This window comes from Pristiophorus japonicus, chromosome 3 (assembly GCF_044704955.1).
Source record: "Pristiophorus japonicus isolate sPriJap1 chromosome 3, sPriJap1.hap1, whole genome shotgun sequence".
Lineage (NCBI taxonomy): Eukaryota > Metazoa > Chordata > Chondrichthyes > Pristiophoridae > Pristiophorus > Pristiophorus japonicus.
Genome location: NC_091979.1, coordinates 269,196,998 through 269,216,469, shown reverse-complemented (window position 1 = coordinate 269,216,469; position 19,472 = coordinate 269,196,998). Strand labels below are relative to the sequence as shown.

Below are 19,472 nucleotides of genomic sequence, written 5' to 3'. Positions count from 1 at the left end.
ACCTTAAATATATTCAATGATCCAGCCTCCACAGCTCTCTGGGGCGGTGAATTCCACAGATTTACAACCCTCAGAAGAAATTCCTCCTCATCTCAGTTCTAAATGAGCAAACCCTTATTCTGAAACTATGGCCCTCTAGTTCTAGATTCCCCCATGAGAGGAAACATCCTCTCTGCATCCGCCTTGTCAAGCCCCCTCAGTGTCTTATATGTTTCAATAAGATCACCTCTCATTCTGCTAAACTCCAATGAGTATAGGCCCAACCTGCTCAACTTTTCTTCATGTCAACCCCTTCATCTCAGGAATCACACTAGTGAACCTTCTCTGAACTGCCTCCAATGTAAGTATATCATTCCTTAAATACGGAGGACAATGGATTGGTGAATACTGTAGAGAAAGAATGGGCGAGATTTTCTTTACCGAGTCAGGTCGGGTGAGGGCAGGCTGCGTGGAAGGTCGGAACTGTGTTGTTCTGATGATCCTGCTCCTCAGAGCGGCTTTTAGTTAGTGGAGCCTCCCAAGGCAGACATGCACGTTTCCCACCCCTATTAAATGGTGCGGGTCTGATGACATCATCGCTGACTCATTTCCAGTGGGGATATTTAAAGCAGCCTTGGCCACATCGCATTTAAAGGTTTATCTAGGAGTGTGCAGGGAGGATATTGCAGGATCTTATTGCTCACATTTCAAAACGTGACTTCACAAAGACACAGGGCTTCACCCAGGTTTTCAGATGACTCCCTGCATATTCTTGTGGAGGGAGTCAGAGCACGTAGGGAGGTCCTCTTCTCTGCTGATGGGCGGAAGAGACCGCCCCAAGAGACAAAAAGAGCTTGGCTCCAAATAGCGGAGGAGGTGAACAGCAAGAATGTGGTGAGGCAGATATAGGCGCCGGAAGTGCTTCAATGATCTCAAGAGATCAGGAAAGGTGAGTGCAAAGCCGCACTCACCTTCATCCTGTTGTGCCTGTCGCCACATCCCTATCACTCTGCCTTCCCAAGCCTACTCCTGACCGTCCTTACTCACACCAACCCTCTCTTTGTGTACATACTCATATCCCCCTCTGACTAACCACCCGTCACACACACCCTCATCCTAATTAAGGAGCAGCAGACTTTGACAGGGCTAACAGGCTCCAAAACTCAGAACGTCCGCCAAAAGTGTCTACGCAGTCGCAGCAGGGAAGTGAGCAGGCTGCCACTACTTCTGCTGAAGCCTCAGGGGTTGCACCTCGGAGAAGCACACGTAAAAGAAAAATGACACAGAAGTAAATGCACAAGGGTAAGCACATGGGTGCTTAAAGAAGTATTATTGTTAAGGTTCCATTAATGTTATGACACATTTTAAAGTATTTATCCACCACTTTCCATTCATGGCCATTTCTGGCTGCTACTTTGGAAGTGGCTTCGTGAGTTGCAGTGAATTGTGAGCCATAACGTTACCTCCAGTAATAAGGCCCAGTGTGAAAGGAACGGCTTGGTGATTGTAGGGATGCTTTATTGTGTTGTTGGGGGGTAACCTGATACAGCATGTGGCAGCGATATTAAGTAAATCTGGCCATGATGGGGGCCATCCCTGGCCTCCTGGGCAGCAATGTGCTTGGGTGCTGCTGGTATCTGGACCTCACGTTCCTCCTGCTCCTCCACGTCGACTTTCAGCTGATGCTCCTCCTCCTCCAAAGAGGCTGTGCGCTCAAGGCTTGCTCTAATCCTTGTTGCTGCGTTATGTTGTATAACACGCAGCAGACCACGACGATTCTGGAGATCCAGGCAAGTGCGTACTGAAGGGCTCCTCCAGATCTATCAAGGCATCTGAAGCGCATCTTCAGCATGCCTATTGTTTGCTCTGTGACACATCTGGTGGAAATGTGGCTTTCATTATAGTGCTCCTGAGCCTCATTGCTTGGGCTCCTCAAGGGTATTATGAGCCACATCTTCAGTGAATAGCCCTCGTCTCCAAGCAGCCAACCGGATGGGAGTTTGGTGGTGCGAAGAGCTGAGGGAGGGTGGATTAGCGTAGGACAAGAGTCATGCTAGCTGTCAGGGAATTTGGCGGAGACATGCATGATTATCTTCCTATCGTTACAGACAAGCTGCACATTGAGGGAGTGGAAGCACTTGTGGTTCACAAACACTCCTGAGTAATGTGGGGGGTGGCTTGATTGCCACGTGTGCATTGGACGACACCCTCCAACCAGCGTGGCAAAGCTGAGCGCCCACTCAGTAACACTGCCGTCATCAGTGGCAAAGTTCACATAATTGGCTGACTTGTGAAACATGGCATCGGTGACCTGTGTGATACATCTGTGGCCGGCCAACTGCGTAATATCGCAAATGTCTGGTGGGTCGATGGCGCGCTGGCAAATGTGCCCGAGTTAAAGGAGCGAGGAGGCGGGATGACGGCAGGTTCCTGATGAACTCCCATTTTCTGTGACTTTCACTACTGACCTGCCTCCAAACCTGCACAGCAGTCTGAGGCGAAGAAGTTGAGGGCGCTGGTGACTTCGACAGCCATTCGCAAGGCATGTCCACCAGGTCCTCTGGGCTACAGGTCTTGCTCCAGCAAGCTGCAAATTTCAGTGACGGCCTGGCGCAATAGCCTGAGCCTCCTTTGCCACTGCTGCTCAGTCATGTTCAGGAGGTTCAAACATTGCCTGTATACCCGGTGTTGGGGGTGTCGCCTCCGGCACGCTGCAGCCCTGCACTGATGCCCTCTGTCCTGTGGAGCATCAGGTCGTTGGGGAGAAGGTTGTTGGTGGTGTTGTTGCTGCTGCTGGTGTGCCTGGTGCTGCTGGTGTTGGGCTCATCCCAGTATGATTCTGAGGACTAAGGTGAGACAGTATAGATGGCAGGTCAAGTAGCGATCAGAGGAGCAATCTGTTATGGTGTGATAGGTAGTAGCAGTGTGATGTGAAAGGCTTGCAAGGTTGCAGAAAAGACTTGAAAATTCTAGACACCGAATTCTGTGCTCAAAATGGAGTCAGCAAGAGCCTTTCTCTTCGGCAAGTAATGGGGTTTCATGTGGGAGTACTTAGTAGGATTTCCATGCTCTGCATTAATGACCTTAATCAATGGCCACTGAGTTTCCACCTCAGTGTTGACAGACGTGGTTCCCGAGCTGCGTGGTTATCCAGTGAAATTCAAAAGGTCTGCTTAAAATCCCTGTTCAGAGTCTGACAACAAGATTTTAATCAGATTAATTAGGTTGTTCGCCTCTGCCGTTTGGGTCAGTGGCGCACTGACAAATGTGCCCGAGTTAAAGGCGAAGGAGGCGGGTTGACGGCAGGTTCCTGACCCACTCCCATTTTCTGCGACTTTCACTACTGACCCACCTCCAAACCCGCCCGCACTGCAGCGGCAAACTTCCGGCCAATGAGTTTTAGAAGCAGACGCTTTGTCCTCAACAATAATAAGGACAACTTGTAATTGTATAGCGCCTTTAACATAGTAAAATGTCCCAAGGTGTTTCACAGGAGCATTATGAAACAAAATTTGACACTGAGCCATGTAAGGAGATATTAGGGTAGATGGGTAGGTTTTAAGGAGTGTCTTAAAGGAGGAAAGAGAGGTAGAGAGGCAGAAAGGTTTAGGGAGGGCATTCCAGAGCTTCGAGCCTTGGCAGCTAAAGGCACAGCCACCAATGGTGGAGTGATTAAAATTGGAGCTGCTCAAGAGGGCAGAGTTAGAGCTGCACAGATATTGTGGAGGGTTGTATGCTGGAAGAGATTACAGAGATAGGGGAGGGGGGCGAGGCCATGGAGGGATTTGAAAATGAGGTTGAGAATTTTTTAATCGAGGCATTGCTTAATCAGTAATAAGTTAAAAATTAAATGATAGAGGCAGTTATATTCATACAGCACTTATTGGTCTGGGAATAGGTCTGCTGACTGCCCATTGGTTGGGGGTGGGTAAATAAGGTGGGATCAAAAATAAGGCAGAACAAATGAAGCAGGTATTAAAATAAAGATTTTGCGTATGAAGATGAATTCTGAATTAGAGCAGGCACGACCAAAATGTTTGAGACTTTGATTCTTGGTCTGTGCCAAAAGTTAGCTGATCACAGCCAAGCTGACAGTAGGGCCACAATAGTTGACCTCGACTTCCCTGGGCTAGGGAGCGATGGGGAGGGGAAGTCAGCCAGGATTTCTGCTCTTTACTGCTGTCTAATAGCCTCTGGTGGAAGATGCATGTACATGGACGTTCGGTGACGACAGGACAACCTAATACAAAAGCAAAATACTGCGGATGGTGGAATCTGGAATAAAAACAGAAAATACTGGAAATCTCAGCAGGTCAGGCAGCATCTGTGAAGAGGAAGCAGAGTTAATGTTTCAGGTCGATTATTATACAGGACAATCTAATTTTGGTACCCTCCATGATAAAATAGCTTGCTGACACACTGAATAATGGCCACGTAGGCAAGGTAGCAGACTTAGCCTGTATACCAGCATGAGTCAGCATCTTCAGAGTGGGGGTGGAGGGGGAGGTGGCTATCAATTGATGGATAATTTAAAAAAAATTACATGCAACTTACAATTTCGGTTTATGCCTTTTATCTTAATAAGGCGGCCATTTAAAAAAATGGTAGCAGCCTTATTTGAAGTGAAGAGATACAGCATGCTGTGCATAATGTATTTGTATTGCTTTTACTGATTTGGGAATCGCTGTGGCGCCATTTTAAAGGAGTGCTTGGTTGGTCAGTTTTTACAACATTTATTGGTAGCCAAATTGTTGAAGGTTTCTTATTTAGCATGTTATTTATAGTATGAAGCAGCTAATTTGTGTTCAAATTCAGTGAGGTATAGAATGTCGATATGGAACAAAAGTAGTTCTGTAAAATCTATACCTAATGAAAGCTTTATTGGGCTGGGTAATGCAAAGTGTTAATAAAGCACAATGGAAAGAGAGGGCAATATATTACTGATGAAATAATAGCAGCAATCTTATTGACTATCACAGCAATATAAAACTCCCTGGTACATGCACTCAGATATTAATTTGAAGTTTCCATTGTTACATCAGTGTTACAGTCCTAACTCAGGTTACCAATACACTAACCTCATTCATCATTATTATTACTTCAAGGGGAAATATATTCTACTGAATCCTGTGTTTTAAGACATCCAAACTATAAGTGACATCTGTACGTTGTCCCTTATTAGTGCTAGATTTTCACTGTAGGTTGGTTAGAAGACTCTAAGGAACAGATATTTTGCAATGCCCTCTGATTTATTGTAATATTATTTTCCACTTAAAAAGCAAGAAAGACTTGGATTTATACAGCACCTTTCACGACTACTGGAAGTCTCAAAACGCTTTACAGTCAATGAAGTACTTTTTGGAGTGTAGTCATTGTTGTAATGTAATTTCAAGTGAGATTATGAACAGGAATAATTGGTTGTGAGCAATTCCCTCCATTCATAATGTCTGTGGAGCTGAGCTTTATGCCATCAGATAACAGGCTGTAGAAAATGTCTGCCTCCAGACTGCCTCTTGTGTATAGTTTAATATGTTAACAAGTGATTGCTGAAAGACAGGAGCAAGTGTACAGGTATCTATAAAAGTCAACAACATTCTTTAATATCTTACAGTTCTGCTTTAAACATTCTAAAATATATCTCAGCTTCACACTTCCTGCTGTTAATCAGATGACAACACTCTACAGTGAAGTTATCACATCACAATAATTTCAAACATTGCAATTCAACACGACATTTTTTTGCATTCTCAGAAGACACTATGATATCAGTGCATTGTGGCCAAAACAATTCTCACAGCTGCTCCCGCTCCGCTGCTGTAACTTTGCTGGAGGTGCTCCGAGGAAAATCCTGGCCAATATTTCCAAACCCAAAAACTGAAGAATGCCAATTAAAACATTGGTCATGTAATCACATTCACCACTAACTCCTTTTTTTTTGAGAAAACTCCCTTCACACTGCTGACCAGGAGTAAATTACATTAAATCACAGAGATATTATTTTAGCTTAGGGCAGGAGTCATGAGGTTGGGGACCAAGGGGAGTGAAAAACCATCCTGACCTCGGCAGCATGAGACCCAGGCAATATTAACTCCCGGGCCTCATCTGCACGCCCCTGGTCAATATCTGACCCAAAACCGGTGAGAAGTGGCAGCTAGCCAGCGGGTGGAAGTGACATGTTGAGCAGCAGGAGGGCGCCTGATCTAAGGAGCAGTGCCTGGGACTTGAATAAGTGGTGGGAAGTGACTTTTGTTATCTATGTATACTTGTATTTACTCTGTACAGTCACCAGAGGGTTCATCCCCTGGAGTCCCAAGGGATACAATAATCTCTTGGGAACACAGGTATTTAAGGAGGCTTCACAGGTTGGAGAGGCGCTCTGGAGACCTGCAATAAAAGACGAAGGTCACACTTTCCTTTGAGCTCACAGTGTTCAGTTTGATTCTTTCTCCATACACAACAACTTTTAAAGGGCCTTGCGAATAGGAGGATGGGGGTGGGGGGGGGGATGTGCCCCAGGGCAGTGGAGGCCTAAACTTTCCTTATTGGGACCAGAGGACTGGGGGAATTGAGTGGCACATTGACGGGTAAGTATCTCAGACACTTTTAACCACCAGCCAGTTTCTGTCGGGAAGGTAGGGTTAAAATCGTTCTAGTTTCTTAGATTGAATTGCCTCACACTTAGCATCTAATAAAATTAACTTCTTCCGAAATGTTCAGGACTTTTCTTTGACGTTCTCAAAACAGACAAGTCACTCTACAGAAAATCACAGTCTGTCAGTTACAGGTTGTTTGAACTTTATTTTAAATATTATTTCTAAAGATCAGTGTTTCTATTCTGTAATTAATTAGACAGTCAAGGGAAAATAATGACTAACTTGATAAGGAAAGAAGCCTAATATGCTACGGTACTGTGTAAATAAGGTAATTGATTCTATAACCTTCCCTCTCTATGTTCTGAACACACTCTCTCCTCCCGATATCCTTACTGCATTAAAACTAATGCTCGACAGAATCTCCTACTCAAATTCATTCTCTCAAAACTCAACAGCTCAATCAAAGATAACACATAAGAACATAAGAACATCAGAATTAGGAACAGGAGTAGGCCATCTAGCCCCTCGAGCCTGCTCCGCCATTCAACAAGATCATGGCTGATCTGGCCGTGGACTCAGCTCCACTTACCCGCCCGCTCCCCATAACCCTTAATTCCCTTATTGGTTAAAAATCTATCTATCTGTGATTTGAATACATTCAATGAGCTAGCCTCAACTGCTTCCTTGGGCAGAGAATTCCACAGATTCACAATCCTCTGGGAGAAGAAATTCCTTCTCAACTCGGTTTTAAATTGGCTCCCCCGTATTTTAAGGCTGTGCCCCCGAGTTCTAGTCTCCCCGACCAGTGGAAACAACCTCTCTGCCTCTATCTTGTCTATCCCTTTCATTATTTGAAATGTTTCTATAAGATCACCCCCCTCATCCTTCTGAACTCCAATGAGTAAAGACCCAGTCTATTCAATCTATCATCATAAGGTAACCCCCTCATATCCGGAATCAGCCTAGTGAATCGTCTCTGTACCCCCTCCAAAGCTAGTATATCCTTCCTTAAGTAAGGTGACCAAAACTGCATGCAGTACTCCAGGTGCGGCCTCACCAATACCCTGTACAGTTGCAGCAGGACCTCCCTGCTTTTGTACTCCATCCCTCTTGCAATGAAGGCCAACAATCCATTCACCTTCCTGATTACACTTTTAAATATAGATTGTATTGTCACAAAAATTCCAATTCCATATTGAGCTTTTATTTCTTAACAGGTAACATTCTCCTTCCTAGACTGCTTGTGCTGTCTAAAATATAAATTAAAGTCAAAAATTGTATTTACTTTAGGTCTTATTTTTACTAATTCCAGGTTATTTAATAATATATTATTAAACTAGTTTAATGTCATAACACTAAGCAAGCTGAATCGCATAGGATAGGAGATCAACAATGATTAAGTCAAGAATCAGAACTGGTTCCACTCATTTTCCTGCTTTGTACAGATATGTAAAAAAAAATGTAAGCATCAGAATATTTGTCAGGCTTTCTAAATCTGTAAAAAAAAAACGCAGTAATCGCTACACTTTACCATCTGACTGATCAATGCCCATTGTGACATCACAGAACATTGCATCAGGAATGTGCTTTCCTGGATATAGTAATCAGCTGAAAGTGGGTGTGGTGGGAGAAAGAGGTGTAATGATTAGTGTTTGTGGTTACGGAGTGACTGCTGCCAACGAACTGGAAGCTGCGCAGTGGTTATTAGAAATAGTTTTGAATACTTCGATATAAAATAGCAAGGATAATGCGCAATCAGGGGAACGAACATACAAGTTTCGTGTGACGGAAATGAGGGAGGGAAAGTGATGGACAGACATAAGAAAGATCAGGACACAAGCAGAGCATCAGTTGCACAAAGAGATGCGCAAAAAAAACCTCCCCCCGCACCCCCCCGTCCCCCATGAGTGATACTATAGGACTGGTTTCTTCCAGAATTCGCTTGCTTTCTGTTATACTTTGGAACTTCATCAATTTCTGAGACTGCTCATTAAGAAAAACTTTACCACTTTACCTCTGGATTCTTGTGGAGAAATAAAAATATTCCAGGCAAATAAATGTCCAAGTTATCTTTTCTAAAGATTTTGGAACTGGACTAAAATTTCTACTAAGAACTTCAATTTCCTCTTTTGTGCCAAATACTTATTTTCCCCTCAACAACTCTGAATTCTATATAAAACTCAGGTTTTTACAAAATTTTAATATTGTAGTGCAAGTGTAGCCTTAATGTCCAAATGATTACTCCGGATATTCTACCTATAATGTAAACATTATTTTAGGATACTTTGAATTACATCAAATCATTGAATTGATTAAAATATCACACTGTGTCATCAAACAAGGCAATACACTGATCATGATCTAAACAAAATGGTGGCAGCTTAAGAATAATTTCAGATAATTCTTCAGTATACCCACAACAGGATAGAAGAAAATTAAATATTCATGAGTAATTTGTCTATTGATCTAATCACTGAGCTTAAAATATTACAATTACATAGTTCGAGACCAACAAAGCCCCTTTTATGTCTGTTCTGATGTTCACTGAAGATGTAGACACGTTTTGTCTATGTTTACTTTCATTTAGAAGCTGCAGCAAGTGACAGCAAAACCATTTGGCCCATTAAGGTTGTCGAGTTAAGTTAACTCGTGTCCTGCTGCAAGATACATTTGTTGTAAAAGTGATATTCCTCATGTGACAGTTTTTGACAAAAGGTTAAATTGGATGTTCCTGAATGTCAGGAACTGACAGTTTCAAAAAGAAATGGCATTCATATCTATTGCAGTTTTTGCCCAATATTAAATCAAATCTGAAGCAATTTGATAGTGTGACAAGTGACACTCTTTGGCCACCTGGTGATAAAGGTACTCAATCTGCATCCTTGAAATCACAGGTTCAAATGCATATGCCAAACCCACAATCACGTTTTGGGTTTCAGTAGTTCTCACCTGGATAACTGGAGGGAGATCGCAAGAATGAGGGAAGAAAAGCCCCTGTGAAACCAACCACTGTGTGATAGTCACACTTCCTGTTGGTTGAGCAGCAGGGGCAGACTGGCTTCCATGAACGGGCACGGGTGCTTCAGGATTCTCACAGAAAAAGGGGAACACCATGGAGCCATTCACGGGGGCATTTGTGAAATCTCCCAATTTCTCATCTGGCCAGTCTATCTCTGCTTAGCAGCATCAATACTGGAGTGAAGTCCAGGATGAAATGTCTACAATCTGCTCATCTACCCTTCCCGCTATAACAGGTGTGGAGCCAACTTCCTTTAAGTGGATTCGCTCCTTATCTCAAGAAAAAGGGGAAGATGGAACATGCAAATAAAAAAGGCATTATTACAACTCGGCTAGGAGAGTAAAATGTTCACAATATCATAACCAGGGAAGTTGAAATGGTCTGGAGTGTCCAAAATAAAATGGTTAAAGGGGCATTGCTTTCATGTAAAAGTATTTGGACAGAACAAAATTAACGTTTGACAAACACATACACACGTGGACTATACTCACGAATGAGAACCTATTCTAATAGTCCCCTCCCTAATCTAATCTATGGGTGCTGACACCAATTGTAGTGCTCGCGACTACTGCCCGGCAGAGATCAGCTAACTCAGCACTGATTATTGACCGACAAACACAGACTCTTATTGGGGAGGGCAAGTATGCCTCAGTTTACAGGGAAACGTGCACTCATTTTTTCCTTCTTCTAGCTTGGCCTCCCTGGCCACACACTGGGCAGGGATCAGCTCCCAGGACTTTGCAAATCACACTTTAAATAGTTGCCAGGAAGAGCAAAAAAGTGGTGGACAGGAGTAAAGAATTAACCTGTCTCCCTTCACTTCATGCCATTTTGTATCAGTGCCACCATCACACCTTCAGACGGCTATGTTTTTTTTAATACAAAGTATTTCCTACTGACGTTATCAGCACAAAATGCAGATTGCCATAAGCAGTATGCTGGTATTTTCTAAAACATTCACGGTCTTTTTTAACACAACAGCCTGCAATCAGACAATTCATGACTTTGGAAAACTGCAACGCACAATAATGGTTGGTAAGACAATATATATTTATACATTTTGTGACAAGTATCTATTTTATTACTTACGTCTTTAAAGGTAGCCTCTTCTTCTTCGATGATTTATTATTAATATCCCCCTCACTTGCACCAGTGTCATCATTCACCTCAAATGAAGCAGGGGAATGGGAAGGGGATCCTGAGATTTTTGTACAAGGTTTCAATGGGTCCACAGAGTTATCACAGTTGTCCTGGTTAAAACCGGACGAAGCATGAGGCAATTTGGGAGAATTTGGGACCTGCACATTAGTGCCAAATGGATTGAAATTAGGATCATCCCATTTAGCAGGGTCAAACGAATATGTGGTCTTTGGAATAGGGATATCATCAGGATCAACAGTTGAATGAGATGGTGTGGCAGGAGCACTCTCTGCCTTTTCAACTGTTGGGACCTTCTTGATTCCGATCTTTGGCTTTCGAAGTGGCATCTTTCCACCAGATTTTTTGCCAAATTTCTTCGGAACAGGTTTTTTTTCTTGTTCAGTTTCAAAACTGTCTTTATCCTCAGAATAATCAAATTCGAGCCTCACTGCATGGCCCACGGCTGGAGGATCAGAAACTGGTCCAGACTCTGGTGCTATTTTATCTGATTCTTCTAGCACGACAGAAACACTCTCGCTTTCACTCTGCGCTACTGGTACGTTTTGTAGTTCATCGCCACTGGCAAATGGATTAAACTCAGAAAGGTGATCCGGATCCAAGCTGCAGGAAGCCAGACGAGGAATGGGAGAATCCTGTTGGTTTGCGGCACGTTGTAAACTACTGCAGGATGATTCCAATATAGTCTCTTCTTTGTTAGTCTCGGGGACCGTGGGGCTTGCTTGGGTTTGTGTTGCAGTTGGGGTCTCTGTTAGTTTATCTGTTTGTGTCTCTGCTGGTTTCTCTGATTTAGTCTTCTTTTTTAAAGATAGTGGTCTAGGTTTCTTTTTCTTAACACTGGGAGCGTTATCTGAGGCTATGCTAAAGGCCTCTGCCTGCAAGGTTTTTGCCACATCATCTGTACTATGAACATCTGTAGTTCCATCAGACTTTCGTGTGAATGGTGGAGATTGTGGTGGTGGGCTGGAACTGCTTGCAGCGGGCAGAGACTTCTCACAGGCTTGTCCACAAATTTTGGAATCTTCTGACTTCACAGGCGAGCTTGGTTCCAAAGAGGAGGGAAGCTGGATAGTGTCTAAAACATCAAGACTATCAAAATCAATTTTATAAGCTCCACTGCTGGCTATTGGTTTATCTTCATCAAAGACAATTGAAGCTGACTCAGAGAGAGGTCTGAAGGAATCGGTTTCCTGCAACGAGTTTTCAGGGGCATCAACAATCTGATTATCATCAGGAAAAAACACTGAAAAAGAAAATAAAGAAGTGATTACTATACATTACTCGTGAAAAAAATGTGTTCGTCCTTGCCATTTAAATTCAGATCAGTTCTTCTACCCCAACACCCAACTTTAAATAACCAAATCCTTTAGTAAAGATGGTGTAAACATGTGTAGGTTTACAAAAGAATTGTGATTTTTTTTCCTAAAAGGTGAGTCCACCCATTCTGGCATTGAAGCCAACAAGAGGATTTTATCTGCTGTGGCAGTAATAACCTAAATCATAAAATATAAAGGTTATACTTGTTTGCGGAAATGGGGTCAAAAGCAACATTCAGACAGATAACATTCAACTCGGCCTTTCCGCCGCAAATAAACACTAATAATGATCCCTTCTCTGTGGTGTCAGACTGACAAGTGCTCTTGGATGAGTCTGCACTTTCTCCAGCTAAACATTGCAAAAACGAAAGCCATCATTTTTATCCACTCCCCATTCCTGGCCATCTTGGCTTTCTGTTCAATCCTGTGCTTAGCCCCATATTCTCTCCGTCAATAAGGCCACTTTTATTAACCTTTGTAACATTGCCAGCCTCCAACCCGACTTTAGCCTTTCCTCCACGAAGTGTCTTTGTCACCTCAAGACTATCACTCCAATGCTGGCCTCCAATCTGCCACCCGCTATAAACTCCAGCTCATCCAAAACTCATGCAACTGGTTCCATTACTCTGGTGGTAATCTTTCTCCTACCAGGATAATATTAGTAGGGGAGGAAGGGGAAAATGAGGGGAAGTCGTACTGCCTACATCTCCTCCCCCAGTGTGTTTGCTCATGCTAATAGCAAAACATTGCGAATTTTGGTACTATTCAGTGTCTTCACCAGTTTGAAACTATTACCCATTACGTAGTGAGTTATATTTGGGATTCTTGACTGGCAGTCCCTTCATGCTCATTGTCATCTTTGTGTGAATAACAAAATCAGTGTCTGTGCCCATTTTGTGTATGGATTTCCTTTTGCACCATCCAAACAACTTCAGCATCTCAAATAATATTCTATTAATGTCGCTCCAACTCATTCCAGCAATTGCAGTGCCCCTAAGTTTAGGGTTAGAATATTCCATGTTCCAATGTCCAGCTCTTTGTTATTTTCCAATGTGCTACAGGACAGCTCATCCTCCTTCGGCTTACCTCTCAACGGTTATCTCGTTGGGTAGGAATTATTATATCATGTTTATTTACCGTCCAAATAAATTCGGTTTCCTGTTCCGGTTTGTTTTGGCACCATGAAATTCTTACAGACGTAGATAAAACCTTTGTCTGTGTGTGAAAAGATCCAGAGTAACTGATTTTTGACTGTGCATTGGTAAAGCTTGGGTGATAAACGCAGGTGGTATCTATCTTCCTGTAATGTATTTGCTTCATGGGTTCTTTGCTTAAGAATTCATAGCAACACATTGCTATGAAGAACAGTTTAACAATCACACTACTGGCGACCCCAACCTGCGGGAGACCATCAGCGGCAGGTCGGGGCCTTAAAAGGAGTGTACCATTACAGGGTGCAGCGCGAGTCGGTCCGGGAGGGCGACGGCTCTGAAGAGGATGACTGGATTGGACGTCACCATAACCTAGGTCAGTGATTGGAGTGTGGGCAGGTATAGCAGGAGCGGCGAGAGATTACAGAGCGATGTGATCGGGGCCCTGGAGAGGCGTGAGTTCGGGGCACAGGGGCAGCATGGGCCAGCCCACACTGTGATGTGTGCGCACTCAGTCCGTGCAGCAGAGCTGGTCTCCAGTTGTCTTGGTTCATCCTTGCCACTGGACCAAGACCTATAGCTCTAGCAAGCCCATGTGGTGACTGATGTGCAACAGCCACCACACGTTAAAAAAATCCATGCGCAGGTGTTATATTTGAATCAAAAGTCTGACTGGATACTGTGAGCTCAAAGTAAAGTGTGATCTTCGTCTTTTATTGCAGGTCTCCAGAGTGCCTCTCCAGCCTGTGAGGCCTCCTTAAGTACCTGTGCTCCCAAGGGATTGTGGGATCCCTTGGGACTCCAGGAAATGAGCCCTCTGGTGGTTATACAAGGAATATACAAGTTTACATACATACCACTCCCCCCCCCCCCAAAGTCAACAGTGTAACTATTTACAAGGTGAGTCGATCTGGGACCTTTCTTTCCCTGGTTGATCGTCTTGGTGCAAATGCTGGTTTTGGTGAATCGTTTGTTGGGCCCTCGCTGGACTGCTGTGCAGCTGGCCTTGCTGGGCTGCCTGGTGTGGTGAGTCCTGCTGGGCTGCTGCGGGTGATGGGTTCTGCTTCGTGGCCAACCGCGGTGTCGGTTGCCACTGGTGTGTATGTTGGGGAGTCAAAGAAGATAGGATCCTATTGTGTTCCGAACACAGATGAGGCTGCACACAGGGAGGTTAAAGTAACAGTGATCTCAGTCTTTAATAAGACACTCCAGAGTGAGGAACAGGCCTTAGTGGCCGGCTTATATACAGTGCTCCCAAGGGATGCTGGGATCCCTTGGGACTTCAGGGGATGAGCTCCCTGGTGGCGGAACATGGGAGTGCATGCTTTACAGATACACAACAGATCCAAATTGGGTTGCTCAGGATAGTCCGTAAATCTGAGTTTGATTTGGTCCAAGTGTTTCCGGTGAATGAGTCCATTTGAAAGTTTGACCCGAAACACCCTGCTCCCCTCTTTGGCCACAACAGTGCCAGGAAGCCACTTGGGACCTTGTCCATAATTCAATACAAATACAGGATCATTGATTTAAATTTCGAGTGACACATTTGCGCTATCATGATATGTACTTTGTTGAAGCCGCCTGCTCACTACCTGTTCATGTAGATCAGGGTGAACTAACGAGAACCTTGTCTTAAGTGCTCTTTTCATGAGCAGTTCAGCAGGTGGAATCCCAATGAGCGAGTGGGGTCTCGTGCGACAGCTAAGCAGGACTCGGGATAGGCGAGTCTGCAGTGAGCCTTCAGTTACCCTCTTCAAGCCCTGCTTGATAGTTTGCACTGCTCTCTCTGTCTGACGGTTGGATGCTGCTTTGAGCGGTGCAGATGTAACATGTTTGATCCCATTATGGGTTATGAATTCTTTGAACTCGGCACTGGTAAAACTTGGCCCGTTGTCGCTCACAAGGACATCAGGTCCGTGCGTGGCAAACATGGCTCACAGGCTTTCAGTGGTGGCAGCGGACGTGCTTGCCGACATTATCTCACATTCAATCCATTTGGAGTATGCATCTACAATCACAAGGGACATTTTATCCAAAAACGGGCCTGCATAGTCGGCATGGACCCTGGACCACGGTTTGGAGGGCCAAGACAATAAACTTAGTGGCGCCTCCCTGGGTGCATTGCTTAACTGCGAGCATGTGTTACATCTGTGCACGCAGGACTCTAAGCCCGCATCGATATCGAGCCACTGCATGTGGGATCTGGTTATCGCTTTCATCATTGCGATGCCTGGGTGGGTACTGTGGAGGTCACTGATGAAAGTTTCTCTACCCTCCTTGGGGACCACTACCCGATTGCCCCACAGAAGGCAGTCTGTATAATTTCATCGTTGTGCACCTGGTACGGCTTTATCTCTTCCTGCATTTCCACTGGGACACTGGACCAGCTCCCGTGAAGCATACAATTTTTTACTAGGGACAGTAAGGGATCCTGGCTCATCCAGGTACTAATCTGTCGGGCTGTGATGGGTGATTGCTCACTCTCAAATGCTTCCATAACCATGACTAAATCTGTGGGCTGTGCCATTTCCACCCCCGTGGCGGGCAATGGCAGCCTACTGAGAGCATCGGCACAGTTTTCTGTGCCTGGCCAGTGGCAGATGGCGTAGTTGAATGCGGACGTGAGCGCACATCTCTGGATGCGGGCCGATGTATTCATATTTATCCCCTTACTCACGGAAAACAGGGATATTAGTGGCATATGGTCCGTTTCCAATTCAAATTTTAGCCCAAACAGATATTGATGTATTTTCTTCACCCCATAGACACATGCTAATGCTTCTTTTTCAATCATGTCGTAGGCCCTCTCAGCTTTAGACAGACTTCTGGATGCATAAGCAACCGGTTGCAATTTCCCAGATTCATTAGCTTGTTGCAATACACACCCGATGCCATATGACGACGCAACACATGCTAGTACCAAACACTTACATGGATCATACAACACAAGCAATTTGTTTGAGCATAACAATTTTCTAGCTGTTACAAAGGCATTTTCTTGGTTTTTGCCCCATACTCACTCGTCTCCTTTATGCAGTAAGGCGTGCAATGGTTTTAAGCTGAGACCCGGTAAGAAGTTACCTAAGTAGTTTAGGAGTCCTAGAAATGACCGCAGCTCCGTCACGTTCTGTGGCCTCAGTGTGTTCTCGATTGCCTCAGTCTTCAAATCGGTAGGCCTGATGCCGTCCGCCGCAATTCTTTTCCCCAGGAACTCCACTTCAGAGGCCAGGAAAACGCACTTTGAGCATTTCAACTTGAGCCCCACGCAGTTGAGTCGACTAAAAACCTCCTCCTGGTTCTGCAGATGCTTGACTGTGTCTCGACCTGCAACCAAGATATCGTCCTGGAAGACCACCATATGCGAGACCGACTTAAATAAGCTTTCCATGTTTCTCTGGAATATCGCCCCGGCTGATCGAATTCCAAACGGGCATCTGTTATAAATGAAGGGACCTTTGTATGTGTTGATGCAGGTGAGGCCCTTCAATAATTCCTCCAGCTCCTGCATTATGTAGGCCGAGGTCAAGTCCAGTTTCGTGAACGTCTTTCCTCCCGCCAGCGTAGCAAAAAGGTCATCAGCCTTTGGTAGTGGGTATTGATCCTGCAGGGAGAAACGATTGACAGTTACTTTATAATCACCACAGATTCTGACGGTGCTGTCTCCCTTAAGGACTGGAACACTCGTTGAATTTGATTGGTGAAATGATGCCCTCTCGTTGCAGCCTGTCCAGCTCGATCTCCACCCTTTCTCTCATCATGTACGGTACTGCTCTCGCCTTGTGATGGATGGGTTGCGCGCCCGGAATCAGGTGCATCTGCACTTTTGCTCCTTGGAACTTCCCAATGCCTGGTTCGAACAGTGAAGGGAACTTGTTTAAGACCTGGGCACACGAAGTGTCGTCACCGGATGAGAGTGTTTGGACGTCGTCCCAGTTCCAACATATTTTTCCCAGCTAGCTCTTGCCGAGCAGCATGGGACCATCGCCCAGTACCACCCAGAGTGGTAGCTTCTGCACCACTCCATCGTAGGAGACCTTTACAGTAGCACTGCCGATTACGGGAATCAGTTCCTTTGTGTAAGTTCTCAGTTTCGTGCGAATGGGAATCAAGACTGGCCTTGAGATCTTGCTGCACCACAATTTATCGAAAGTCTTTTTGCTTATTATGGACTGGCTCGCACCTGTGTCCAGCTCCATTGACACCAGGAGTCCATTTAATTCAACCTTCAGCATTATCGGGGGACACTTTGTGGTAAATGTGTGCACCCCATATACCTCTGCCTCCTCGGTCTGAGGCTCTGGTTCGTTGTGATCTGCCGTGGATCTGTCCTCCTCTGCAACATGGTGGTTTGCAGGATTAACAGGGTTTGCAGCTCGCCTGCACATACATTGGAGATGTCCCATTGTTCCACAGCCCTTGCAAACGTATCCTATGAAGCGGCATGAATGGAAACGATGATCACCCCCGCAGCGCCAACAAGGTGTTAATGGCCTTGTATTCATCACCCTTGATGGTGGACTCAGACATCTGCGGACGTATAGCTGCAGGTATGTGTGACCTGCCCTGTATGTTGTGATTTGAAAACATCATCACTTTGTTCACAGTACTTGTAGCAGCACTTGTGTGCTGAGAGATTTGCTTCGTATTGTCACTGGTGGCAATGAACGCCTGGGCTATCGCTATGGCCTTATTCAAGATTGGGGTCTCTACAGTCAAAAGTTTGCGAATAATCACTTCATGGCCAATGCCAAGTACGAAAAAGTCTCTGAGCATGTGCTCCAAATGTCCTTCAAATTCGCAATGTCCTGCAAGGCGTCTTAGTTCGGCGACATAACTCGCCACTTCCTGGCCTTCAGACCTTTTGTAGGTGTAGAACCAGTACCTCGCCATCAGAACGCTTTTCTTTGGATTCAGGTGCTCCCAGACCAGTGTGCACAAATCATCGTACGATTTCTCTGTGGGTTTCGCTGGAGCAAGCAGATTTTTCATGAGGCCATACGTTGGTGCCCCGCAGACGGCGAGGAGGATCGCACTTCGTTTGGCAGCGTTCGCTTCTCCTTCCAGCTCGTTGGCCATGAAGTATTGGTCGAGTCGTTCCACGAAGGATTCCCAATCATCTCCCTCAGAAAATTTCTCCAGGATGCCCACTTTTCTCTGCATTGTTCATCATCTGTATCTCGTTGCCAGTTGTTATATATGAATAAAAAGTCTGACTGGAGACTGTGTGCTCAAAGTAAAGTGTGACCGTAGTCTTTTATTGCAGGTCTCCAGAGTGCCTCTTCAGCCTGTGAGGTCTCCTTAAGTACCTGTGCTCACAAGGGATTGTGGGATCCCTTGGGACTCCAAGGGATGAGCCCTCTGGTGGCTGTACAAGGTATATACAAGTTTACATACGTAACAAGCAGCATTTTCCACCCTTCAATATGTAGTTCAGGATCTGGAATATTAGGTCCTTCATTGAAACACCTGTGAACTCATCCCTTTTTGTCGTGGAAGCAAGTCATCCTAGATTCAAGGGACCACCTGAGACGTCATTTTACCAGTTCATCCACTCGGCTCACAACTGCATGCCTCATCATGGATGACCTAGACCTAACTGACTGGGGTTTTATTGAGTATTGTGAACATCACGTGACTGGCTAAGCCACTCTCAATGCAACAGCTCTATAAACCTGTGAGCATCCTCACAGGAGCATACATTACACTTGCCTCCTGAAAAATTGCTATAATTCTAATCGGAAGATGAGTTCATGACCACAATATATTTCAAAATAAAATTCAAATCATAGACAGAAGTTGCAATCAAATAATCACAAAATATAAGATTCATCATGAAACTTGCCATAACAGCTTCTGGAAAGCGCTAAAGGTTCTAGAATGTAAACAATATTAACTATGAAGCTGAAATACCCCGCTTAGGGCGCTAACTTTTAAAAGTTGGAAAGATAACATCAGGCACAAATGTTTCCTAACTAAAAAAATTTGACGTTTGCGCTCCAGGAAGGAAGTGGAGCGCTAAAATCAAGTGCTCCACTTCCTTCCTGGAGTGCAAGAGGCAGCAGGCAGGGCGGTAAGTGTGCAGCGCTGCACAATGGGCCGCGTTGGAAGGCTCCTTCCCTCCCTTAAAGGGAAGGGCCATCACTGCAGGCTCTGTAAAAGACCTTACCTGGACTCTGACAGCAGTCGCAATCCAGCCCGATCAACCCGATGCACTGCAACAGAGTGCCAAGATGATCGATCGCGGGGGAGAAACTTG

The 19,472-nt window shown here is 44.9% G+C and overlaps 1 protein-coding gene across 4 annotated transcripts in view; it reads right to left on the bottom strand.

The window, feature by feature from the left end:
- The window catches only part of LOC139260279 (transforming acidic coiled-coil-containing protein 2-like), a 179,204-nt gene that overhangs the window by 60,625 nt on the left and 99,107 nt on the right, over positions 1-19,472 (bottom strand). For all 4 annotated transcript variants that reach the window (XM_070876688.1, XM_070876689.1, XM_070876690.1 and 1 more), the window contains exon 8: positions 10,681-11,992. In XM_070876688.1, the coding sequence (XP_070732789.1) occupies positions 10,681-11,992 (1,312 nt within the window). The remainder of the gene's footprint in view (positions 1-10,680; positions 11,993-19,472) is intronic.